The following is a 27,397-nucleotide window of genomic DNA, read 5'->3' as shown; positions in this document are numbered from 1 at the left end:
AAACAATAAATATTTTTAAAGATGCACCTTTAGTTTGCTTGGCAGGTTTGTCACACACGTCTAACAGGTTTGCTTAATTATTGGGCGCAATATACCCAGGAACCATTTAGAAGGATAAAATTATTTTCTTTGTGGTTAGTCCAAATCTCATCTTACAGGGTGTTTAGCAAATTCCTAAATTTGCCTGTGAGCTTTTTAAAGGCCATTGGTTTGAATGATACATTCTAGATTCTTGAGTTGCTAATAGAATGGTGAACTTCCTTATTTCTTATTCCACTGAAAACTTGCAACAGAATGATTAGCAGATCAATGTTATATTCAGAATCAAACCCAGAAGAATATTAGTGCCTTTATAAGTATCTGTTCTCTTCTGTTCCGAGCTTATTGACCTATCGGCTATTCACTAGAAGGTCCACGCCCACAGGGCTGCAGCTCGGTGTGGTACCGCATTGTGTATATAATACGAGCTTAACAAATGCGTTTCAACTGAAATTTAAAGAGTAACCTCATAAGGAAAAAGCCTTTAGTGGATTTGCTAGGGGCTTTTCTTGCGCAGGAATAAATGTATACTGCTTGACAATCATTCATCCGTAAGAAATTTGACGAACAGGGACAATCTGAGGAGATACTAAGAAGCACTCCAAAGCATCAGCATGTCCAACCTCAGTTTGCCCAAGTAGCTCTAAGTCATTAGATGGAAGCTTGTGATACTTTAAATGAGAATTTGTTTCAGCTCATAGGAAATGCTAGTCCTGTTTTCTCTGACTTTTAATAAGTCATTTCTATTCAGAACTAATTTATATAGTATAAAAAGATAATTTTTAGAGTAAAAAATGTAATATAATATATAACTCCACAGCAGTTTGATGCTTCAATGGAGGGGGCGCTAAATTATCTGAGTTCCAAAGTACAATTCGGGAGGCTCTGAATCTATCGCCCTGATTAGTTATGTAATTACATCATTACCAGGTCCTCTCTGTCATGTGATACTTACATCTCATGAATTCTCATTTCCTTTATTATGTATCTAGCGCTATAAACATATCTCCTAATGCCCTAAAAGAAAAGCCTCTCTGATCAACTCTTCAACTTGACACAGCCAGGGAATTCCATTTATGATGCTTGATAATCAGAAAGAAAATAACCAAGACAAGAGTTCCCTTACACATCGCAGTGCCAATGATGTTAGAAAAGTGAAAGCGATTCAAGGCACAATGTGGGAAGGAGAGGCAAAAATACTTTTAGTTCCAGAGACTATTAATATTTAGAAAGCTGAAAAGAAAGAATGAAACATTACTACACACAATGTGAGAATTTGATAAAGTAGCCAGTTGTAAATCAGCGTGCAAAAGACTTTTATATGTTCTTAAAATAGTTTATCAGAAGACAGAGAGGAAAAGAAGAAAACATTTACATAGTCAAAAATTAGTAAATAGCCTAAATGAGGGCTAAAATACTCCTGAAGGTTGCATAATTACAGTTAAAAGTGGAAAGATATGCTGCATTCCTAGAAAGGCTTGATAGTACAAAGATCCTGATTCTCCCTAAGTTAATTTATAAATATAACCTGATGCCGTCTCACTACAAATAAATGAAGAATGAGTGACAGAATTAGAGCAAGTCAGTTCTACAGCTCCTAAGAAGTAATGAATCTATGCAATGAGTATCAATCACAGCTAACATTACAAGAAGGGTGACAATATACCAGATGCATATCAAGTGTTCTTGTCAAGAAAGAAAGAAAAGAAGGAAGGAAGAAAGGGAGGGAGGGAGGGAAGGAGGGAGGGAGGGAGGAAAGGAGGAAGGAAAGGAGAAAACCTGAATATAATGAAAGGTATTGATGTAACTACTAATTAACAGAAACTGAGGACAGAGAAACGTGATAAACTGAACCACAAGAATTCACTCTGAAAACTCCAGACTGTGAGAGACGGTACAGGACAAATGACCTGATTTCTTCAACATATAAAATGCAAGGATAAAAATGTAAAAGAACAAGGTGCCTGGTAGATTGAAAGAGATCTAAGAGACATAGAAATCAATTAAATGTATGGACATTATGTGGATCCTGATTTGCTTAAGTATAAAAAATTATGAGTTAATTAGTGTAATGTGAAATCTGGATATTTGACAAAATTTAAAAATTATCCTTGATAGAAATTATGTGGTATAAAGGTACTATGGATATATTTTTTAAAGTCCTTGTAGCTTAGAGAATTATACTAAAATATTTGCCAATTAAATGACACAATGTCTGAGAATTGCTTCAGATGAATTTAATTTTGAGGGTAATATGGAAATGGATAAAGCAGAATTGGCCATGAGGTGGTAATTGTTGATAATTGTTGAAGTTGGTTGATGGCAGATGAGGTTTATTACATTATTCTCTTCACTGTTGAATATGTTTAAAATTGTCCATAATATACATGTACACCTCAGAGATTTGCAGGTTCGGTTCCAGACCACAGCAATAAAGGGAATATGGCAATAAAGCTAGTCAGGTGCATTTTTTGGTCTCCCAGTGCGTGTGAAAATTATGTTTACACTATACTGTAGTCTGTTAAGTGTGCAATAGCATTACGTCTAAAAAACTGCACATACCCTAATTATAAAGACTTTATTGCTAAAAAACGCTAACCGTCCTCTGAGCCTTCAGCAAGTCTTAGTAGAAACATCAAAGATCACTGATCACACATCACCATGACAGATATAATAATAATAATAAAAGTTGGAAATACTGCAAGGATCACCAGAACGTGATGCAGAGACAGGAGGTGAACAATGCTGTTGGGAAAATGACGCTGGTCGGCTTGCTCACTCGACCCAGGGTTACTCCAAACCTTCAATTTGTAAAACACACAGTAGCTGCAAAGCACAGTAAAGCAAAGCACAAAAAAATAAGGTATTCCTGTGCTATTGAAAATAAATGAGAAAACTTTGAGATTATACAAATATTATTTTAATAAATGCTAGAATATGTTCTCTCCCAACAGTTGTAAACGCCAAGTCTGCAGACTACAGATCTTCACAAAAGGCATAAAGAACAAAGTAGTGGAAACGAATGATTTAATATTCAATAATTTCCCCCAGTTTCCCACTAGACACATAACATGCAGCTACATATAATGAAACTTCTGAAGCTATGGAATCTAGTAAAATTGCCTATCAACAATTTGCTATAAGACTGCAGAGAATTTGGAAAGAGAATACATTTGTTCAAAGTAGAAGCTTTGAAACATTTCCTTGCTTACAAATTCTTTTCTAAAGAGTGAGATTTCCTGGAAAGTCCTGGTGAACAGGACAGGCTTGGGCTAAGTGTTCAATGGTTTGGGAAAAGCCAGACGCCTTGACTTCTAACGTTCTATGAAATAAGATTATATAGTGTGTCAACCTCAAGCTCAAAAAACCCCCATAAAATCCTTAGCTGTGAAATCACTATCCTAGATATGATACAAAGATAAATCAAAGAATATATTAACGACCATCGGTTGAACTCATACCATGTACTGTCGATGTAGATAATTCCATTTTACAGATAGGAAAACTGAGAGTGCTATGGTCTCTGCTCTCTGTAAGAAAGTGTTTTATCGGTACCTAGAAGGTTGCATTTTTTCTGGCTCATTTGCATCAGGGTACTCTGGTTCATTCATTCAATAAGTAGTTTTTGTATATGTACCAAGTTCCAGACCCTGTACTAGGCACTAAGAAATGTACGGACATTATGGTGAGGTAGGTAGGGTACAAATATGAGAAGGACCAATTCTAATTGGATATCTTGGGAGAAGGATTAGGAAAACCTTAATGAGGAAGAGGCTGCTATTTTCATCCCTAGTATGGCAAGTCCCATGTATTTTTTTTTAATTGAAGTATAGTTAATTTATACAATCTTGTGTTGATTTCAGGTGTACAGCAAAGTGATTCAGATATATATATATACATATATATATATATATACACACACACACACACATATATATATATAATATATTCTTTTTCAGATTCTTTTCCATTTTAGGTTATTATAATACAAGATATTGAGTAGAGTTCCCTGTGCTCTACAGTAGGTCCTTGTTATTTACCTATTTTATACATAGTAGTGTGTATCTGTTAATCCCCAACTCCTAATTTATCCTCCCTCCACCCTGCTATCCATTTTGGTAACCGTAAGTTTGTTTTCTATGTCTGTGAGTCTATTTCTGTTTTGTAAATAAGTTCATTTGTATTATTTTGTTAGATTCCACATGTAAGTGACATCATATAATATTTATCTTTCTCTGTCTGACTTACTTCACTTGGTATGATAATCTCTAGGTCCATCCATGTTGCTGCAAATGGCATTATTTCATTCTTCTTTATGGCTGAGTAGGAGTCCATTATATATATATATATCACATCTTCTTTATCCATTCATCTGTCAGTGGACATTTAGGTTGTTTCCATGTCTTGGCTATTGTAAATAGTGCTGCAGTGAACATTAAGTGCATGTATCTTTTCAAATTAGAGTTTTTGTCTTTTCCACATATATGCCCAGGAGTGGCATATGGCAACTCTATTTTTAGTTCTTTAAGGACCCTCCATACTGTTCTCCATAGTGACTGCACCAATTTACATTCCCACCAGTGGTGGAGGAGGGCTCCCTTTTCTCCACACCCTCTCCAGCATTGATTATTTGTAGACTTTTTAATGATGGCCGTTCTGACTGGTGCGAGGTGATACCTCATGCTAGTATTTAATCATAGCTCATGTTCTGATAGTGATAGCTGTTAGGTATCAGTATGATCTATTTACTGCTCAATGAATTGATCTATGGATATAAAAATATTTTATTGTTAAATATGCAGATTCTCAAATCATGCATACATTAAATATCTAACTCTGTCTTAACACATTTTTCTGCTCTCTGATTTGAATTTTCTGAAATCTTTTCAGGAACTCACCAAGCTATCGATAACACAGTTTAAGAAAAATTTGAATAAGGAAATTTTTTTTTTTTTTACATAGCAGAACCCCAGTATAGTGCTACTCAGGTTTCTATAGAAAAATACAGAGTAATTAAGGAATGAGATGCTATTTTAATGTACTTCTTATAATAATATTGGATTCTGTGTTTAAAAATAGTGTGGTTAGAGGTCCTCAGGCTAACAATGTCTGAAAACTTGTTTTGAGGAAATAAAAAATGAAGTAGAAGAAAGCAATTTTGACCATGTAAACTGTACATTTAATGACATTTTTTTCTTGAAACCTTTTAACTTAAACAATATCACCATTTTAGAGCTAAAGAAACCAAGGCTCAGATAATTTAAGTAACTCAGGGAAGGACACGTAGAGCCAAGATCTGTTTCCAGAACCAATGATCTGCACTATTTCCAGTTTCAAAGGTTCTTTGAAAGTTAGACTTAAAGATTTATTATTATTGTAAATTTTCTAAACTTTAATTGCTTCCCATTCATAAGTATATTTTTTATATTTCTCTTAAGACACAATATTATTTATTCTATTAAATATAGAAGCAATAAACTTTTAATAAATTTTATGTGATATTGTTTTTTTTCCATAGTGGAGTTTTTCACCAAATGCATTTATTTAATCCGAATAAATAAGTTAGAGAATGCAGGTATATCTTCTTCCTTGTAAAGTGAAGGCAGACCTCCTTTTATTGCACTTTGCTTTATTGGGCTTCACAGACACTGCATTTTTTACAAATTACAGTTTGGGGGCAGCCTTTCATCAAGCAAGTCTACTGTCACGTTTTAGTAAATCTCATAATATTTCAAATGTTTTCATTACTTTATATTTGTTATGATGATCTGTGATCAGTGATCTTTGATGTTACTAATACAACTCGCTGAGGGCTCAGGTGACGGTTAGCACTTTTTTTTTCGCAATAATGTATTTTTTAATTAAGGTATATACATTGTTTCACACATAATGCTATTGCACACTTAATAGACTATAGTACAGTGTAAACATAACGTTTATATGCACTGGAAAACCAAAAAATGCATGTGACTCGCTTTATTACCATATTCCTGTTATTGCCATGGTCTGGAACCAAACCCGAACTATCTCTGAGGCCTGCCTGCACCAGGGTGGTTAAAAGGAAATGTTACAGAATGTAATAGGGAGAATATATGGATTTGCAAATGTATATCAGGTCACTTTAGAGAAGAGTGAATTGAGCTCTTTTAATGACAACTAACCAGGAAGAAGCTTAGCTTTACAGCAGTGGCTATGCAGATGCAAAGCCCCCAATGTGCTGACTACGAATATGGTTCCATTTAGTTTTCTGCTAATAATCACCAGTGGCTACAATTTCTAGAGCCCCTGCTATGAGTCAGATGCTTTTCTTGTATGATCACTAGCTCCTGCAGCAACCTTCTCAAAAAGCTAAGGGACGTCCCAGAAGCCTTTGCGGGGCCACGTGGGAATTCAGATGCAAATCCATCTGGTCCCAAAGCAGTGCTCTTTGTGCCATTTTCTTCCTTCCTTTGACACCTCAGGACCACGGCTCTGCAGTCTGTGATTTTTTTCAGTATCTCTAGGCTTTGCATTTAATCCTGGATAATGACAACTCTTTGAAAAAGACAATTATTTCAGTAGCGTTTGTATTTTTCAATCTGACGTTAGCAGATTGTCACGTAGAATATGGCAAGAAAATTAGCCGATAGGTTTATTGTTGGCTGACCCCTTCAGTCAGTCCCTCAAATCCCTGAACAGTGGTGGTTTTTATGTTAAAGGAGATTATAGGCATGAGTTACACGCATTAAAATATTGGATTTATTTTATGAATCTATGTTGCACTGAGTAATAGAATCCCTAAAAGAAATGCTGGAGAGAGAGAAAGTGTTTTTTTAAAATCTATGTAAAACCAGTGTCTTTATTCCTGTGAAGTAACTGCCACCTCTGTTAGCTTAAAACCTATTGCACAGAGTTTGATTTGAAAAATCTCAAAGAGAAACCAGGGGAGGAAAGGGTGTTTGGTTCCTTTAAGAAACAGTAATCTACCAAAAAGGAGTGGAAAGTAGTTTGGTTTTGGAAAACCAAAAAAACAAACAAGAGCAGAAGCAGGTCCCCTCAGTGCCCCGGGCCCGGGATCTGGGAATGAGGCTCCCGACACAGGACTCCAGCAAGGGAGCAGCCCTGCCACCCCGCCTTCCCCAAGCCTCAGGCTCCCGTATTTATGGAATAATATGAGAGTGCTGGAAGAGGTGGTCTTTCTCACTGTCAAGTCAAGATGGATGGTGCTGGGAGAAAGGGAACATGTCCTTTCCCAAACAGGGATGGAGAGAAGAAAGGCTCTACAATAATAGGAATTTCAAAGAAGGCAAAATACACTATAGAAGTTTAAAGCTGAAACAGATCGGAGACATACTCTTCCCTCATCAGCCCCACCCCTGCCATGACATACTCTTCCCTCATCACCCCCACCCCTGCCATTTTATAGATAAGGTGCTGAAATCAGGAATGACTGCTTGGTTGGGGAAACCATATACAGTAGTCTCGAAACCCAAAGAGGCGTTCTTCAAAAGAGTAAGTTGGAGAGGCAGAGTACACTTGACACAGTGAAGGCCCCAGAAAGGGCCCCTGCAGAGAGGACTATTGGCTTGGCTTAGTGTTTAACAGGCTTCTGTTGTGTTGTTTTTTAGACAATAGTAACTGACGTCTCATGCAGTTTATGTTCTGCTGAACATATTTGAGAAATACCGAATATCTGAAACCTGACCTCATTCCTGCCCCATCAGATAAAAATGGGTTAGCAGACATTTGGTCTTGTCCAAAACCTCCATAGGACATTTAGTTCACATGAAAAGGTCTTTGAAATTTGGTCCTATCCAAAATGTCCTTGAGCATATTTAGTCTATGCCAAAAGGTTTTGGACAGGACCAAATATCAAGGATCTTTTGGCATGGACCAAAGGTCTCACCGGCCAGATATCTGAAGGACATTTTGGACAGGAACAAATGTCCTTTAATGTGTAACTGCATGATATATGCATCATGTGTATATATGCGTGCGTGTGTGTGTGTATGTATGTATAAACTGATGAGGAAATCAGGTAATGGATTGTGTATGCCATCATCTATCTCAGTATCTCAGTTCAATCATGTCTCCATATTAGAATCGCCTGGAAAGCTTTCAAAATATATCAGTGCCTGGGCCCTACTCTGATTTAATTGGTTTGGGGTCAGGCCCAGACATCAGCCTTTTTTAAAAGCTCCCGGTTAATTCTAATGTTCAGTAGGATTTCGAATCCCTGTCTAACGCCTGGAGCTCTGTCTTCAACTGGAGTGAGCTTCAGTTAATCTCCACTTTAATTCTGTGATGCATACATCATGCTTTATTATATTTTTGCTTCAGATAAATTTCACTGAGTAATAAAAATAAAGGGAGAACAGTTGGTGAAAATTTACTCAAGAAATTAATTTTGTCATTAATACAAATGATAGGCCATCTGGATAAGCAACGATAGTCTGTTACTAAAGAGTGTTTTCAAGGGGTGCATGATTTTTATTATTAAACCACTCAGCAATGGCACCTAATGTACAAAGCATGTATTTTAATCAGAGAAGGCACATGCTAATTAAACAGCTCTTAATAACTGTTCATTATCGTTATGAATACCTACCTTTTACCCACATTCAAGTCTCCTCTGAGGAATACGTGGGAATTTAATGAAACCCAAACATAATTCCGATGGATAGAGTTAAAAAGTAAAAATAATGATTGTTTTGCATTGAAGTCAGTGATATACTCAATTATTGATGGAGATTTATGCTTCTAGATACATAAACTAATTTGCCTTACAAATCTTTCATTCTATCTTTCTCTGATGGTGTTTAAACACACCTGCATATGCACACACAACACGGCTCAGTGAAAATAAACCAAGAATGTGCAGGGTTTTGTCCTGATTTTGGCCACCATTTGGTTGGCGGGATATATTTTTCCACTTGCCAGCAAGGTGCCTGCCACAGGGTATGTCCACATTCGTCCCCTTAGCTACCTTTCCTGGCAGTTCCTGAAGTTCATGCTATTAGCACTTCTTTTGTATTTTAACTTTTGTTCGAACAGTGAGTGCTTTGAACAGTTTAGAGCAGGGAAAGGCAAACTGATTTAGTAAAAAAGTTTAATGCACGCCTTACTTCAAAATGAGTTTGAAAAACAGTCTACTTCAAACTCCATATGCTCCTCGTGATTTCCTTTAACACCCAGCTTCACTCGCCTCTCTTAGAAAGGCAGGTCCACCTTCAGTTTCAGGAAGCACCCCTGTCAAAAAAGCTACAAGTCAAAAATCACCCCACAGGCTGCTCAGTTGTACACATCTAGCTGGATTTTTCCTTGGGATTTTAATAAATGACTTCTTTTTTCTCCCCAGAATACAAAGAACACAATGTACAATTAAAGGTTCAGATATATTGTAAGGATCACCCCATGTCACCAAGTCCCACCGGACACTGCAGCTTAAAAATAAAGCTTTACTTAAAAAGTAAAGCTCAGGAGGGAAGCTATATGTTTTATGAATCATTTTGACCAGGAAAGCATTCAACTGGGTTGCTCTGTTCAGAAGCACAGGCCAAATCATTTTTTTGTTACCCAAAGTTTGGTACTCTGCTTTAGACTTTCCTTCCTGGGAAAAAAAAAAAAAAGTAGAAAAGAAAAAAAAAAAGACTAGAAGCCCTTTTCCAGCTCTTTCTAATGACTGCGGCTTTATCCACATTCACGCTTGACATCACCATTCTTACTAAAGCAGTGGATCAATTCAGTGAAGCCAATATTCAGTTCAGTAAAATATTAGGAAACAAAACCAATTAAAATGTCTAGTTTTTATTATAAAAATGCTTGAGTCAGTTGAAACACTACAGCCAGGTTTATATACAGAGATGGTCAGATATAAAGTCAGGAGCAAGACGATTTAGTCAGTTGTCATCAAAAATAATTTTTGTAACTGCAGAGCTGAGGTCTATTCTGAATGCAAAATGATAAGAGAATTATATTTTACAATTTATGTGTCATATATTATATAATTTATATATTTTATAATAATTATTATATTTAATGTGTTTGAGACCTCCACATCTACCTAGGTATTTTCAATTAGAGCATCTCAAAATGAGGGGAAAGGTAAGTGTCATATAATTTGGATATTTCTTCTACAGTAGAGAATCAGCCGTTGGTGGTCTTATTTCAGAATCCTTTATCAGACATTTTTATTTTTTCCTGCAGTAACAGACATCATGTTATTTTCATGGCTTCTCCGTTTATTTCTTGAGTAACCTATTTCCCAAAATATATAACATTTAGTCACACTTTCCATAACTACTTTTAAATCAAACTGCTGAGATGTAAGATCTATTTGTGTTGTTTTAAATGATTCAATGCATATTTTAATGTCAAAAAGTTTGAAAAATTACAATTGTGTGTATCATCGAATCAAAGAGAATCTTTTCCAGTGGTTTCATTTCATAATGGAGTCATTTATTTTCTGTACATTTACTGTAAATATTTCACTCCAAATTGAAGAAATTGCTTTGCAGCATTTCTTAATCTTTGGTAAAGAAATTATCTCAGGACTAAAGGAGTTTATCACATTATTAGATGGGAGGAACACCTCAAAGTATTATTTTTTAAGCAAATTGAATATTTTTAAAAATTTTTCATTTTTACCCTAACAACAATTTTCAGAAATTTCTGTTTTTCATGTATGATTAAAATGACAGCAACAAGAAAATGTATTCTTTCACAGTGGCCAACTACTAGGGACAGATGCCACACAGTTTTATAGAAAATGACTTGTCTTTCCAGAATCATTCCTAGAGATTTATACACCATAAGTAAGATTAACATAGATCTTGATCTACTGATATCATTTAGTTTTTTTTTTTTAACAACTTTATTGGAGTATAATTGCTTTACAATGTTGTGTTAGTTTCTGCTGTATAACAAAGTGAATCAGCCATATGTATACATATATCCCCATATCCCCTCCCTCTTGCGTCTCCCTCCCACCCTCCCTATCCCACCCCTCTAGGTGATCACAAAGCACCAAGCTGATCTCCCTGTGCTATGCGGCTGCTTCCCACTAGCTATCTATTTTACATTTGGTAGTGTGTATATGTCAATGCCACTCTCTCACTTCGTCCCAGCTTACCCTTCCCCCTCCCCGTGTCCTCAAGTCCATTCTCTACATCTGCATCTTTATTCCTGTCCTGCCCCTAGGTTTTTCAGAACCATTTTTTTTTTTTTAGATTCTATGTATATGTGTTAGCATACGGTATTTGTTTTTCTCTTTCTGACTTACTTCACTCTGTATGACAGACTCTAGGTCCATCCACCCCACTACAAATAACTCAATTTCATTTCTTTTTATGACTGAGTAATATTCCATTGTATATATGTGCCACATCTTCTTTATCCATTCATCTGTTGATGGACACTTAGGTTGCTTCCATGTCCTGGCTATTGTAAATAGTGCTGCAATGAACATTGTGGTACATGACTCTTTTTGAATTATGGTTTTCTCAGGGTATATGCCCAGTAGTGGGATTGCTGGGTTGTATGGTGTTCTATTTTTAGTTTTTTAAGGAACCTCCATACTGTTCTCCATAGTGGCTGTATCAATTTACATTTCCACCAACAGTGCAAGAGGGTTCCCTTTTCTCCACACCCTCTCCAGCATTTATTGTTTGTATGTTTTTTGATGATGGCCATTCTGACCAGTGTGAGGTGATACCTCATTGTAGTTTTGATTTGCATTTTTCTAATGATTAGTGATGTTGAGCATCCTTTCATGTGATATCAGTTAGTTTTGATGGGACAATTCAAGGGGATGAATGTGCTAGATTGTATCAGGTACAAGGAAGGAAATATGTTTCACATGATATTTAATTACTGAATTCCAGCCCTTCCTTTGCCAGCTCTCATGTGCAGAATTTATGGGTCTGTGTCCGTATTCAAACTCTTTTTGCCTTAACAATCAAGCATTTAAAGTTAAATGTCCTATGTGGTATGTTCTCAAATGAAGTGACTATATTTTCAATATTTTTATATTCAGGGAATTGATCCACAAAAGTGTGAGTTTATTTAGGAAACATTTAGTTTTAAATTTAAAGAACTTTCAGCTTTGCATATATCTCATGAAATCTAGTTGTCAGGGAGCAGAGGGGAAAAGCTCTGGTTAACCACTGGCCAAATCAGATAGAAGGAAGAAAATTCAAAAAATTTCAGAGATCGTGGATGGAGTGGTAGAGGAAGAGACGATGCAAAAAAAGGGGGATTTTGCAAGTTTGAACAAATTCACTCAAGGTCTTCAGGTTTTAACATAACTTCCAAGACAGCAGCAATGTGGCATAGTTATTTTATTTTTAACTTTTTTTTCGGGTTTAAAAAAGGAGGGTTTAATTAATTATATATAAGAATGAAACCAGACAGGGCAGGGGGCAAGGGGTCACCGGAAAGCACAAGTCCCCTGGGGCCCTCCCCTTCCCCTACCTGCTAAATAGCTAAACAGCTGGAACCAGGTCCCAGTGACCACCGGTCCCTCCAGGCTCCTGGACACCCAGCTCCCTGGGCCCTCAGACTGCAGTCTACCTGCTGCAGACAGGCACTGGCCAGGGCTGGGACAATCAAGGGGACATTCGGACAGACATATATTTTTTGGTTGTTTTATGTCAAGATATTTAATTGGGAATGAGGGAGATACAGATAACAATTTTCCCTCTTTCTTGTTAATTTTCTTAAACAGAAGATCTTATTTTGTAATAGAATGCAGTAGGGAAGCTTACTCAGTCTACAGACATTCACCGATCACCAAATTTACAGAAACCATTTTTTACTATGAAACAGAGAAAAAAGAAAAAATATTGGAAACAAGGGCAGTCACCCTGGGCCATCATTTTTGACCTGGAGCTAAGAATTATTTTGGTTTTTCTTTGTGTGTCAATATATGGTATTTAGATCTCATTTAAATACGTTATTTAAATATCGTATTCGGTATATTTCTACTATACTCTCCACTTATTATATTAACAGTGAAATATCGATGTATGTTCATCATCCACATAACGTGACTAGATTAGGTCATAAGAGCCTCTACATTTTCAGGTCTCCAACTTCTGCTTCCATCAGGGTAGTCCCATGTCTGCAATCCTGTTATTCTCCAATCACCCTGTTTCTGAAGATGTTTGAGCTGCCTCTACTTACTCAAAAAATTCTGGTCCCGGCAAGAACTAAAGAATAGAACTTCTCAGCAAACCATTCCAGCCTCAGGACGAACTCCCTCTGTGTGCTGACCCATGCCCTGCACTCCAATATGTTGCTTCTTTTCTTCTCTGAAAAAATTTCCCTCTAAGATTTCTTCGTGTGCCTAGAATCTCATAAATTCCCATCCTCCCAAATAGCAAGGTCTGTGAGAAAATGGAAAACTATGCGTGTGTTATTCTTAATTTATTAATTGCCACACCCTTAGGGGCATGCCTAGACCACCTGTATGGAGAATTAGGGCATTTCTGGTGTTGGTTATGGGGGGCGACTTGGCTTGCTGGTTGGAAGCTGGAATGTAAGGGCTGCTCTTATGCATCCAGGAGAGAAGCCATGAGCTCCCCATAGAGGGACAGGAATGTCTGAGAGGAGTCCTACTTAGCAGGTGTTGTGATGATACCAGACCTGGGGAAGAATTTGGGCGCATGGACAAGGGGAACCCAGGGCGGTCTCTCTTTCTTCGGGTGACTGTTCCAGTCTTGTGCGATTTACAATAGCTTTGGCATTTACTTTGTATAAATACATCCCATTTCACATTAAACATAATCCTAAATATTGTTCCCTTTGCAAATGAGATCTGATTTCCATTTACAAACGCTTTATTGGTAACTTCGATTTATATAAATTATTCATATTTAATTATTTTCAGTGAGTTACAGAATTCTAAATATTTCTAAGTGACTTTGGATTTTACTTAGTATAACATAGTGCAGATGGGGGAACGGGATGGTCTGTGAAACTTCCTGAGCTCACAAAGGTAGTGGGTGTAGAGATGGGCGACAGGAGGCCCTGGGTGGAGCGTTGGACCACTCCAGGATGGAGTCAGAGAAGGAGATGGACAAGGGGTGGCCAGTGAGGTAGGAACTGAGAGAGTGGATGTCCTGGAAGACAGTGGAGGCAGTGCCCCAGGGAAGCAGAGGAATCGGCTGTAGATATCACTGGGAGGTCAAGGAAAATGAACACAGAGGGTTGAACGCTGGATTTAGAAATGCACATATCACTGGTGACTTCTAGAAAAGCCATTTTGGTGGAGCAGTGATGGCAAAAATGTACTGGCGGTGTTTGAATAGTGGGGAGGACAGGAATTTGAGAGAAGAAAAGACAACTCTTTTGAGGTTTTCGTTATTAAAAAAAAAAAAAAAAAGCAGAAAATAGGAGAATAGCCCAGAGGGAAAGCAAGACTTCATCTTGGCTAGATTTGTGTTATTTTATTTTATTTTCTAATATCTTAAGATATTTTTAAGTTAAGAAATTACAACTGTAAGAAATAACACATTTGTTAACAAGTGTTGGTGGGGTGTGGAGAAAAGGGAGCCCTCCCACACTATGGGTGGGAATGTAAATTGGTGCAGCTACCATGGAAAGCAGTATGGAGATTTCTCAAAAAACTAAAAATAGAGCTACCATGTGACCCTGCCATTGCACTCCTGGGTATATATCTGAAAAAAAACAAAAACACTAATTCGGAAAGATACCTGCATCCCAGTGTTCATAGTAGCCTTATTTACAATCGCCAAGATATGGAAATATGGAAGCAACTTAAGTGTCCATCAAGAGATGAATGGATAAAGAAATATATATATAATATTTGTTGACAAGAGCCCAAATATATATTCCTTTTGGAAATATTTTTTAAATACTCAAATATATTTTAGACCCCAAATTTGTAAGTTAATGCTGTAATTATACTTCTTGTTGTTTTTAACATGCTCACCTTCAGTGGCGTAATCAGACCGCTCACCTTCAATGGCGTAATCAGACCATATGAAGTCAACAGCGTCAAGTGAAGCTCTTTACTTTGGCTTCTCGGGGACGACTGTAGTGCGGCATCTAGATACATTAACTGTGCTGACCGTTCTTGAGTCAACATTTCACTGGTCTGAAATGTGTCCTGGAACCATGGATTTGCATGTCAAATCATCTTGTGAATTGTTTCCTTTTTCCCCACAATAGCTCTGTGTCAACATGACCAATGAGAAGATGCACCACTATATCAATGAAGTGCTTTTTCTACAGGAGCAAACAGAATGTGTACAAGAGGGAGTTACCATGGAAACGGCTTATTCTCTTGGTAACCAGACTGGAGTTTTGGATTTTTTTTTCCAGGTATTCACATAATATAATTAGATACTTTACAGGATGCATGCATTTAAATATACTGGAGACAAAGAACTTTCTTTCGTGGGGCCTTATTTTGAGAATATCTTTATGGGAGACTCAGCAATTTCTAATTTATTTATAATCTTTCAGTGTTGATTGAGGAGCACACGACCTTTCTCTGAAAGGGCATTTGAAGGATTACCAATTGATTAAAAAGACAAGAAGTATCAGATCATTTTGTTATAAAAAATATTCAGCTGCAGTTATGTCACTAAAACTCTCCTCTTGGCATAGTTATAAATACCCATTGTACAAATATAATATTTTATAAAATAACTCTAAGACTAGCAAGACCATAAAACAAATTCAGCAGAATCTTGTTTGTCTCCAAATTTCTAAGTTTGAATATGGAAAACTTTGGCAGAAAAAAATATATATATATGTACATATCATCTTAGTATTTCTGCAGGTGTTTATGCTTATCTTTATTGTTCCTACCTTACAAAGCAAGAATCTTTGCCTCAATATCGCCATCATAAAAGCAAAAATCTATCACACAAACATCAGTCTGTATCTACTAATATAAGGCTTTATATAGATTCACCAATAATATTTCTAAAACACTTGAACATTGTTTAAAACTGATACCATTTAGCTATTGAGGAGACGAGTATATAATTTTCTACCCTTTATTTTTATAAATGTATACTTACAAATTAACTTTATTCATTTTCCGAATATGTGCAATGTTCTTGTTTCTGGTACCAACTTGTCAACATTCCTTGTTTTAAGTACAGAAGAAGTTCTCTTCCTCCAGAAAGCCCTCCCTCATCACGACACACATAGTATACAGTTTACCTCCTTAAGGTTATAAGATGGGTTGACAGTAATATATACTTACCTGTATATGGGAAGCCTTGGGTACCCACTACCCTCCTTCTTGCTTGCTGCTATGTCCTTGACTGCTAAACCGCGGCCAGCAGAATGAAGTTATTTCTGTCTCTTGGGTTATCATCCTCGGGGTCTCATCGTTGGAATGGTTATTTCGATAGTGGGACCCTCATCAGTATGAACTGGAAATGTCAGTGGACATTTCTGCTGCAACTCCTCTTTGATACCCCCCAAAATGAAATGAAAAGACATACCAAGTATAGGGTGAAACTTGAATTTCTACCTATAAATAGGTAGGTCTATATACCAGAAAGAAAACATACAACTTTTCTGTAGTTGGAAATTTTATTTTTATTAAGGTGAGAATATATATTTTAACAATGCCAGTGTTTTAATGACTTTAAAATACACTTATTTATTTTCAATTCCTCTCATCAATAAATACTACTGAGAACCAACACGACATCAGAGGTTTGCTAGGTGGTGCGGATACAGCAATGAACAAAAATAGACATGTATTGATAATAAAGACTAATTTATATTCTCAGTGCTCGTATGAACGTGATGAGGCTGTCAATGGTATGCATGAGCAGTAACAAAAATGGCAAATTGAGTAATAGAAGGAAAAAACTCTCTCTTCTTAACTTTCAGAAGCCTTCTGGATTTCTCTCTTTATTGGATGAAGAAAGTCAAATGATTTGGTCAATGGAACCAAGTCTTCCCAAAAAGCTACACAGTCTTCTAGAATCCTCAAACACAAATGCAGTTTACTCCCCCATGAAGGATGGGAACGGGAACCTCGCCCTCAAAGACCAAGGCACAGCTTTCACCGTTATGCACTACGCAGGACGGGTGAGTTCAGAGAGCTGAGCAATTTGTGGTACGCACTAATGGGCCAAAGGTCTTAAGAACAAGCCTTAAAGGTTTTGATATTTTAGAGTTTTGATCATTGAAACGGGGTGAACAACCCACAAAATGTTTCTTTCCTAAGCCTGATAAGGACTTAGCATCTTCAGAATGTGGGTGATGAAGCATGCGGTATGATTCTTCTCATAACGTTTCCATATTTATAACTTGATAATACGAGCAAAAGAGACCTGGATTTAGTACAGGAGCTCTTCCGTGAAATTTGGAATATTTTCAAAATCCAAACAAACGTTGGACATCTGAGTTTACTTACCCTCAATATAGTTGTTAGTATTAAATTACTTTTCCTAAACCTAAGGAAGAAAGCAACTCTCCGATCCCTCTCCATTCCCTAACCAGCTTTGTAAAACATGCTTCCTTCTTCAAATCCTTCAAGGACCGACTCTTATCTGTCTAAAACATGTCACAGTCCTGAGGCCAGCCTCCTATTGGGCTTCTCCGAGCTGGTCCCTGTCACTTCCTCCAAGGCTTACCTGCCACAACTCTCCTCTGCAAAACCCCCGTTCAGGTTCTTTTTTCCAATCCACTCCCTGTTTTCCTGCAGATCCCTCCCCGCACACGTGACGCCTCTTCACACTCAAGCTGGAAACATCCTCCTTGCCTTCTTCACAAGGTCAAATTTTATCCATCTTTTAATGCTCACATCCACGTCCCACTTAATCTCCGATCCAGCTTCCATCTATAGTTAGTTCTTCCACTTTTGTATCTGTAGCCGCCAGACTTTCCTCCCTGTTTGGGATGTAGCACAAATAACATTATTAGGGGGTGAAATTCCTAGTCACTGTCTCACTCTCAGTGTATTTCAGTTCACTTCTGCCAGTGTTTACTGAGACTCTACTGTATGCCAAACCCAGGGCACTAGAGGATCAAAGATGAGTAAACCGTATTTCTTGCCCTCAAACGGGTCACAGTCAAGTAAGGAAAAGGCAAGTTAACAAATACTTACGCTATAATTTGCTCATAGTAATATTAGTCATGTTAACAAAATTCTCTGTTACCACAAAGAAGAAAGAATTTATTTGGCTCCAAAAAAGAGTGCAGAAATGTTTTCAAGAGGAGGTAAAATGTGACCTTGGCCTTTAAGGGGGATGCTGAGCTGCCTGAGACTGCGAGGGAGGAGCATCCCAGTAAAGACAAGGGCTTTTGAAAATGAATGAACCGTGCGTCTGTCTGGATTCGGTTGCAAAGGACAGAATCCTGTGTAGCTGTTCAAGCAGAAAAGAACTTCAGTGCGGGAAAATCACTGTCGGGGGGACTCTTAAGTTGAACTTTCAGAAATGACCTTAAAACCACCCCACAGGACAGGGCTCCCTCTGTAGCTAGGGCCACGTCTTTGATCAGGAAGCCTGCAGCCTGATTGAGAAACTGCTGCTACAGGTACTGACTCCCAGTAACTGCTGCCACCTAAACCAGTAAGAGGCCCATTCCCCGGCACTCAACAAGGAAGAGTCAGTGGCTGAGCCTGGAGCCTTCAGTGCTGGAGAAAACCAACATCTCCTGGACATGCTCACCAGGTAAAACACAGACACAGCAGAAATGCAGCCTCCACCACTTCAACTTTCTAAATCTCGGGCAGTAGTTCAGACAGGTGGAAGCTGCAGAACAAGCGGACCCTAGCTGCAAAGGAGTCTGGGAGAAGTAATATTCGCACTTTCCAACATCTGCAGGGCAGGAAGTGACCAGGATAAACCTAACGCTCCACCATTTCCACCCACATCGTAGTTGGGAAATGGTACCAGACGTTTGGTCGAGTCTCTGGAGATTCGTAGGAAAAAAGTCTAGGAAGGTTGTTTGTGGTGAAATCATGAATAAATATGCATGTACGCCTCAGAACTTTGTCCTCTTGACAGTGTTAACTTATCAGATGGTTTTAGACAGGGTGGGGGATGAAGTGAGAAAACAGGAGGACATGATGTAGGTAGGTTGGGAAGAAAGGAAGGGGGGCAATGGAAACACTCCAACAAGGACTGCGTTTGAGCCAAAGCGGCAGGACAGAGTGGTGGCATTCCCAGGGAAGAGTGAGTGACTGAATGTGTGGAGCCAGGGAGGGGACACAGCTGGAGATGACCCTGAGGGCCTCACCCTGTTGACTGATGGAGGTTGTTTTAAGCCAACCGAGAAGGGAAATCCTGGAGAAGGAGGCTGTTTGGAAGGAAAGACATTCTGCTTTAGATGTTTGGAATTTGAGGTTTTTAATGGAAATTCCCATGAGATGCTGAAAATACTTGACACTGGGTGGCTGGCTGTTTCTAGAAATCTAGTCATAGTTTGGGAAATGTGTATAATTGCACATGGAGAAGAGGGAGAAAGGTGTTAGTAGGAAAGAAAAGTATCACAGAAACGAAGAGAAAAGAGATGTCCCGGTCAACAGGAAGTGAGTCTCGACAGGACACTTAGGCCAAGGAACACCTCTGTGAGAAGTTCTGGTGGGACGGTGCCATATGATGGCTTAGTGGATGTGGGGAGGAAGTCAGTGGATGATTTTATATAATAAATAGATATTCTCAGAAATTATCAACTATCCTTTAGAGTTGAGAGATTTAGCCTTTACATTTTTTTATAACAGTAGCAATCTTTTAGTCCTATGTGCAGATTTTTTAATCTATGTTTTCTTTATATTAAGAATTTACTAAAGAATATAGAAACAAAGATACTTGCATAATAAAATAACATTAGAATGTTAGAATACTTTTCAATTCAAAAGCTTTTGTGTCAGAATTTTTTTTATTGAGGTACCGTTAATTTACAATGTTGTGTTAGTTTCAAGTGTACAGCAAAGTGGTTCAGTTACACATAAATATATATATATATATTTTTCAGAATTATAGGTTATTCTAAGATATTGAGTATAGCTCCTGGTGCTGTACAGTAGGTCCTTGCTGTTTATTTTATATATAGTAGTGTGAATCTGCTAATCCCAATCTCCTAATTTATCCCCCCCCCGCCCTGCTTTCCTCTTCCGTAACCATAAGTTTGTTTTCTATGTCCGTGAATCTATTTCTGTTTTGTAAATAAGTTCATTTGTATCATTTTTTTAGATTCCACATATGTGATGTCATTTGATATTTGTCTTTCTCTGTCTGACATACTTCACTTAGTCTGATCATCTCTAGGTCCATCCATGTTGCTGCAAATGGCATTATTTCATTCTTTCTTATTGCTGAGTGATATTCCATTGTGTATATGTACCATATCTTCTTTAGCCATTCATCTCTTGATGAACATTTTATTATACAAGTATCTCTGTTTCTATATTCTTTGATAATCCCTAGTGCCTGGGAGAGTATCTGGCATATAAAATGCACCAATAAATATTTGATGAATAAATGAATTATTCGATACTTAAAAAAAATAATTTGTTGAATTCATGGGATTTAGTTGAAAAATTACAATAAGGTATAACTAATGATTTTGGAAAATTATTTTTCTATAAGTTTCGTGGAAGCTATCTTCAGTCGGTATATACCTGACCCGCCTTGTAAGTGTGTTTGTATTGTATCTTGAAGATATACTAGATGTTCAATGAGTGATAATTGCATTAAACTGAATGGTACCAAGCTTTGGAATAAAATTTTGCTTGCTAATTATTGTATGTTTGCATTTAAAAAGTATTCTACAAGCACCTAATAAAATGTCAATGGTTTTAAGAAAATCTGGGGAAAAACAATGAAGAGTTTGAGTGAATGGAATCATTTCGCTGAGTTCTGATAGCAATAAAGCAAAGCAGAGAAAGCCAATTGATTAGTTGCCACATAGCTAAAGCCCTGTGGAATCACGAAATTTCCTGTAAAAGCACCTTTATATTTTAAAGCAGGATTTTCCATAATTGGAGTCAATTTTGTGGTTTTATAAAAGTCTTTCATTTCACTGAGACGTACTAAAGAGTCTTAGTCCAAGGACTCCCTGAGGACTCATTCACATGTTAAAGTATAGATTCTATGTAATTTGTGGCAATACGTCAAGCCATATGCCATTCTAATCATCAGATGTAACTTCGTATACTTAAATTTTGAGCTATTGCATTTTCAAGGAAAGCAGCACGTTCTGCATTTTATAAATCAGGAGATGTAGCAAAGAGCTCATTGGCTTAAAATCAGCAGGCAGGGTCTATTTTGGACAGTAGGATGAGCAATCCTGAATAGCTCTTTGATGATAAAGTTGATCCCAGAGGAGACCTCAATGGCTTTGGGGTTCGTGGGTTTGTTCGTAGTCTCTTCTTTGGCCAGATGGATGTGCTAGAGAGTTCTTATCACCACGTGCCCCTCCATGCCTGGTTTACCTAGTTTTGTTAGTAAAAACATGCCATATCTCATAGGAAGGATGATCATTACTGCTGGTGATGATATTGACATCCAGCCTCCTGCCCCCAGAGACCCACACATGTGACAGTTCTGCTCTGACTGCGAGACCCTGCCATGCTTCTGAATCTCATTTGGAGCAGAGGCTCAGAAGTCCTTTTAGAAATGTTTAAGCAACATTATTTAAATTGTAGCTGATGATCTTCCCTAAACACATTTGAATTTTTCATTACTCATAGGAGCGTGGTGTATTTTCCAATCACCATTACAGAAATATTTTAAAGTAAATGGGATGAGGCTGTGCATGAAGTATTAACAGGGTCTCACTAATGAGCATGAATTTGAATTAAGGAAGCTGTGAGTTGTGTGTTTTTTTATCGTTGTTATTTGTTTTAGCAAATTTTAAACCTTATATGGGGTTACCTGTTTTAGGAATTGCTCTTAAACTTCTTTTAGTGATTTAAATGATGGATAAGCATTAAATCCAGAAGTGTGTCTAATTTTATTGGCTTTTAAAATTAAGAATCTTGAAGGAAAGAAGAATTAGGATTTGGCAAAAGATGTTGGCTCTTAGGAAAGTTGAATTTCCATGAAGGTGATTCCTAAACTCTAATAGGAAATAGTATTTTGAAGTTCCTACATTTTAACGTGAGAAAAGGAAATTGATTAAGAGATAGTAAAGCAATCTGAAGTAATAAAAGTTAAATTCATGAAAACAGAGGTCAAGATTAATAGCTATAAAATATATGACACTTACATATTTGACCTTCTTTGGTGTCTGCTCGTAAGGTCTTTGTCTGAACGTTGTTTATCATGATCATGTCTTTTTTGGCATGAAGTGATTCTTTTGGGATCTCAGGTAAGTGTCCCGTTGTATGACTGGCCTTGATGATTTATACGAATCATGCTGGGATGTTGCTCTTACCTAAGGTGACGTGCCTGTGTTTTAGCCTCCTTCTGTTTCCACACCCATAAGTATCGTAGTGGATGGAATGGTGCCTGCCCCACACAAAGGACAGGCCCTCGTGCTCGTGCCTAGAACCTATGACTGGGATCTTATTTGGGAAAAGGCTCTTTGCATATGTAATTAAGTCAAGGATCTTGAGACAAGAAGGTCCTCCTGGATTATCGGTTGAGCTCTAAGCCCAGTGACAAGTATCCTTGTAAGAGGGAGGCCGAGGGAGATTTGAGAGAGAAAAGCAAGTGGAGACCAGAGTGATGCTGCCACAGGCCGAGGAAGGCCGGGAGCCACCAGAAGCTTGAAGAAGCTCGGAAGGAGGGCAGGGATGCCAGATTCCAGAGTGGTTGCTGGTTACAGCAGCCCCAGGAAACTAATGCACGTGTTCATTGGGTCAGTGTTTACTGATTAGAAAAGCAGTGAGGAGTTTTAACTCGTAGCGTTGTAGTTTTTGTTTTCTTTTAACACATTTGATCCATTTGAAAATGACTCCTGCATTTCTCCATCTCTATTTTTGCTCACATGGTTTCCTCACCTGTAATGCCCCTTTCCTCTTTCTTTCCAAATCATACCCATCTTCCCAAGGCCAAGTTCTTGACCTGATCCAAATTTCCCTGCTCTGTCTCTTCCCTCATCAATAAGCACACCTGATACTTACCTAGCAGTGTTCAATTTGCAGAGTGCCTGGGAAACATTTTCACCACAACCTACTTTGTAAATGTTACTGTGTCAGTTTTCCAGTGAAGTAAGCCTTGGTGGAGTTTAGTGGTTCACCAAACATTATACAGTTATGTGTGAGTCTCCTGGGGGCACCATTACGAAGTCCCCCATCCAGCATGGCTTAAAACTGTAGAAACGTATCCCCTCTCACAGTTCTGGCGACCAGAGTCTAAAACCAAGTGTCCGCAGGTTGGGTCCCTCTGCAGGCTCCGAGAGAAATCTGTTCGAAGCCTCTCTTCCAGCTTCTTGGCTTGCCAGCAGTTGGTGTTCCTTGGTTTGTAGACACAGCACCCAGGTCTCTGCCTCTATCTTCACGAGGTTTTCTCTCTGCGTGTGTCTTTGTGTCCCTTTCTCTTCTTTAAGGACACCAGTTATTGGATTTAGGGTCCCCTCCCATCCAGTAGGACCTCATCTTAACTAATTACCTCCACAAAGGTCTTATTTCCATAAAAGGGCACATTCTGTGGTTCTGGGTGGGCATGAATTTTGGGGGCACACCATTCAACCCACTACAGACCAGTAGGTCACAATACGGTGTCTCAGCTTTCTCACCCCCCCACCCCCGTATCTTTCTCTCTCCACCATGGTATGTGCTGAAATCTTAGTGTTTATTATCTCAGTCATGAAATCTGTGTTGTGTAACAGAGAAGACGCACTGGGGCACTAAGGACTCCATTGCCGTGACTTTGAGGGGTACACTGACCCTCAGCTAACATACCCATGGAGTTTGTAATTAAGGGGAATATACTTAGGAACCTCGTAAACTTGCTCTGAAGGGTAAGTGGTGGGCAAGCAATCAATGCAGGTACAACTGTTTTGAGACGTTGTGTCAAAGATGCGAGTCCTATTTCCCCAACAACTGCTGAAGGTCTTTCCACGCAGGAATACCACCATATTTGGCAAAATTTTAAACTCATCAATCACGAGTATCGAAGTCCTGAAAATATTTCGGGAATCACCTAATCAACTGGCTGTATTGAGAATATTAGAGGCCCAACTGACTTTCTCAAATTGAATCATTGGTAAATGTCCCTGATTAGTTAAGAAAGATATTTGTTAATTCTTGTATGTTATAAATGTGCTCACGTTGCATAAATAAATGTTTTATAAATGTGTTAGAATATTTATTTTTATTTATCATGATGTTATTAATATCGCTTTAGCAGATGATAAGGAATATGTAACCACCAAAGTTATAGTGTGATATTTTCTTGTACTTCCTATCACACTTGAAAGACTTCAGTGGAAGGTAAGTGCAGGAAGTTGAGATTGTCTCTATCTATGGAAACTATAATATTAAAAGAAAATATTTAGATAAATGTTTCACCTTATGTTAATGTGACATTCTGTTTTTCACTGACTATACAGGTGGTTTTTGTGATGGGTAACGCTACCTTGATTAAAGAGAATTTTTGTAAAAAATTATATTCTTTACCATTTAGCTTTATGACTAATATTTTAATCAAGCATACAGGTGTGTGAAATTTTACTGCAGATTTTTAAAGGTCCTTTCAATGTCATTTTCCTTAAGAAAATTGAAGCGCTCTCTGCAATTTACATACATAGTCCAAGATGTAATTTACAACAGAAGGAAAATGTACAGCCCGTTATATAATGTGCTCGTGGGTGCGTCTTTATGTGGGTGGGGTTTGCTTGTATTCATCAAGGTTCCTTTTCCATCCTCCTAAATCACATCCTGGTGAGGTGGATAAAGTCCTAATCCCAGACTGTAGACCCTGACCATTATCATCATGGCACTGATTTCCACAAGCCTTTCCGGGAACCCAATTACTAAAACATTGCTGATAGGAGTGATGTGGGGAAAAGACTGATTTGTGGCCAGTCTATAAAATACCTGAACTTTTTTTCCCTTCTCCTTGAAAAGGATCTACCCCTATTGTGGAATAAATTAAGTTTGAAATATGTCGGTTGAGATTTATGGTGTTGCCCAGACGTCTGAGAAGCAGAGATCTCTATCTCATTGAGGCTGCAGTACATTCTAGGTGACAGAGCGATGAAAGCCGACCTCTTTGCCCTCAGATGTATTTACATAACATGTATGTGGGTGAAACCTTGGTCCCTTCAATTTCCCTGTGTCACCTGTGTCAGGAACACGTTCTGTAGCTTGTCTCCTGGCCTTCACCTCCAGAGACTGGTGGGGGACACAGTGTTCCCAAGAAGACTCTGAAAGTGAACCTTTAAATCAACGGGAAAAGGAGATGAACTCATCAATAAGGAAGTTTCCATTTATTTCCCTCTTTCTTTTCTCCAGGCAGAATCCCCAGACATAACAGTGAAACCTGTCTGGTCCAAGCCAAACTGATACTATTAAAGGTTCTTTGACAAAGGTATTTTGACCCACACAAAGAGAGCTTAATTTACATCTGTATTTGTTCACCTCTTGGGCAAACTTTTAGAAAAATAAACACTAACTCCCCCAGGCTCCTCGCGCTCCATTTCTTCTATCAATTTCACCTTTGGCTTACATTTTTGTAGACTTGATAAATGTCTCCTTATCCAGAGTTTCATTAGGAAGAGAAAATACAGGCTCTTATTTAGGGAATCTTCCCGTTTTTTTCCAAAGATTTAACTGGTTCTTTTATCTTCATGGGCTGACAGACATTTATAAATAGGGAACTTTAGATTTCCTAGAATATTGATATCTTATTGTTAGTTGATTGGTATTTTTTCTCCTTAAAAGGAACCAATGAAGCGTGTTCATAAATTTCAGTTGTGGTAATTTTAATTCAATGCCCATATCCAGAATCTAGATATCTAGATAAGGACTCTTAACAGTAATACTATGTGCTTCTAATAACTTTCTCTGTTGATTAGTATTTATCAACTTAAAGTGAATCAGAATGAGAGCAAGCAAAACTATTAGATGGAATCGCTTAATGGAAAAGTAAAAAATAGAAGCCTCTGCTTATAAATATTGATGCAAGAGAGAGATCAATTTACCACTACGCATGAAATCCAGACATTTTTCAGCAGACCTCAGATAGAAAGCTGAAACCAGGCATGAAAAATTATCAGACCCATTTATATTTACTGAAAACGATCTTATTTCTTTTGCTAAAATCCAATCTTTACACACATTCTAATGTGCTATAGTGAACTCAAGAGTCTATCTCAAAAGTTGCCCATTTTTATCAGCTGTTAATCCCACCTCTTTCCTAGGGATTATATTTTGCATCATGTAAATAACATGGTGGAGAAGGGGGTTATGAATTTGACTGATGAGTGAATTTACTTCCATTCTGTAAATATTGATGATTCCCAGGAGAGTATTTTATGTCTCTTTCTAGGAGTTTATATGCTCTCATGATTCAGTTTCGTAGATGACATGGCTCCCATGTCTCTCCAGTCTGTTTCTCTGTGGGCTTCACACCTACAGGTCTACTTTTAGTATCTCTGCTTGAGTGGCATCTTCACGTTAACAGATCCAGTGGCTAACTAAACTAAATTCCCCAACACTCTCTCAACTGACTTCAAAAAAGTAAATAAAACTGATTTGCCGTATTTGTCCCACTTTTCAACTCATGGTAAAATCAGAAACCCAGTTAATTACCAAATACAAGCTACTCTCTCCCCACTTACCCTTAGAATCCAAATATCCCTCATTTGTATTCCAGCGCCCGAGGTCACATCACCTCCCCCTCTTGGATCCCTTCAACTGTCTCCTAACACTAACTAATGGAAGAAATGCGAATTATGAATAAAGGGATGAATGAATATCTTTACTTAAAGGCATATGAACTGCTTTTATTTCATTTATCCTCTTGTTTCCCTGGTGACACTGTCCAGAATTAAATGTGATTATTCTGATTCGACTTGTTAATAATAGTCCTGAAACAGTGGCGGTGATGCCTGCTTTCTTTTCCATATTTTTACCTCCCAGTTTACCTCCTTTGGTAGAAGAATAAACTCTGATTTCTCTTTTAAAAATCAGATCTTCCAGATCGTTTTAACACTCTTGTTCTTCGTGTACCTGGTAGTTGAATATGCACAACTCGGGAGATGTCATCAGGATTCGATTTTTATTTTGGGTTCACACCACTTTTTAAAATATATTCAGCTGGGGCAACCCTTCCTTTTAACCAGAAAAAAAAACCCAGACAGCTCCAGCGATATTTCTGGTCTCTCCTAAGTAATAGAAAGTCCTTTATTTGCTTTCATTGGTGCTCACGGACTCAACTCAGCGACGAGGAATTTCTGGTCCTGTATAGTGATCAGAACCAAACTT

General features: G+C 37.9%; 1 protein-coding gene across 1 annotated transcript in view; it reads left to right on the top strand.

The window, feature by feature from the left end:
* Window positions 1–27,397, top strand: part of MYO16 (myosin XVI) — a 422,800-nt gene that overhangs the window by 249,483 nt on the left and 145,920 nt on the right. The window contains exons 21-22 of the mRNA XM_061170768.1: window positions 15,211–15,363; window positions 16,900–17,100. Coding sequence (XP_061026751.1) covers window positions 15,211–15,363; window positions 16,900–17,100 — 354 coding nt within the window. The remainder of the gene's footprint in view (window positions 1–15,210; window positions 15,364–16,899; window positions 17,101–27,397) is intronic.

Source organism: Eubalaena glacialis, chromosome 16 (genome assembly GCF_028564815.1).
Source record: "Eubalaena glacialis isolate mEubGla1 chromosome 16, mEubGla1.1.hap2.+ XY, whole genome shotgun sequence".
In the NCBI taxonomy this organism is placed as follows: domain Eukaryota; kingdom Metazoa; phylum Chordata; class Mammalia; order Artiodactyla; family Balaenidae; genus Eubalaena; species Eubalaena glacialis.
This window is presented reverse-complemented; position numbering and strand designations above follow the sequence as displayed.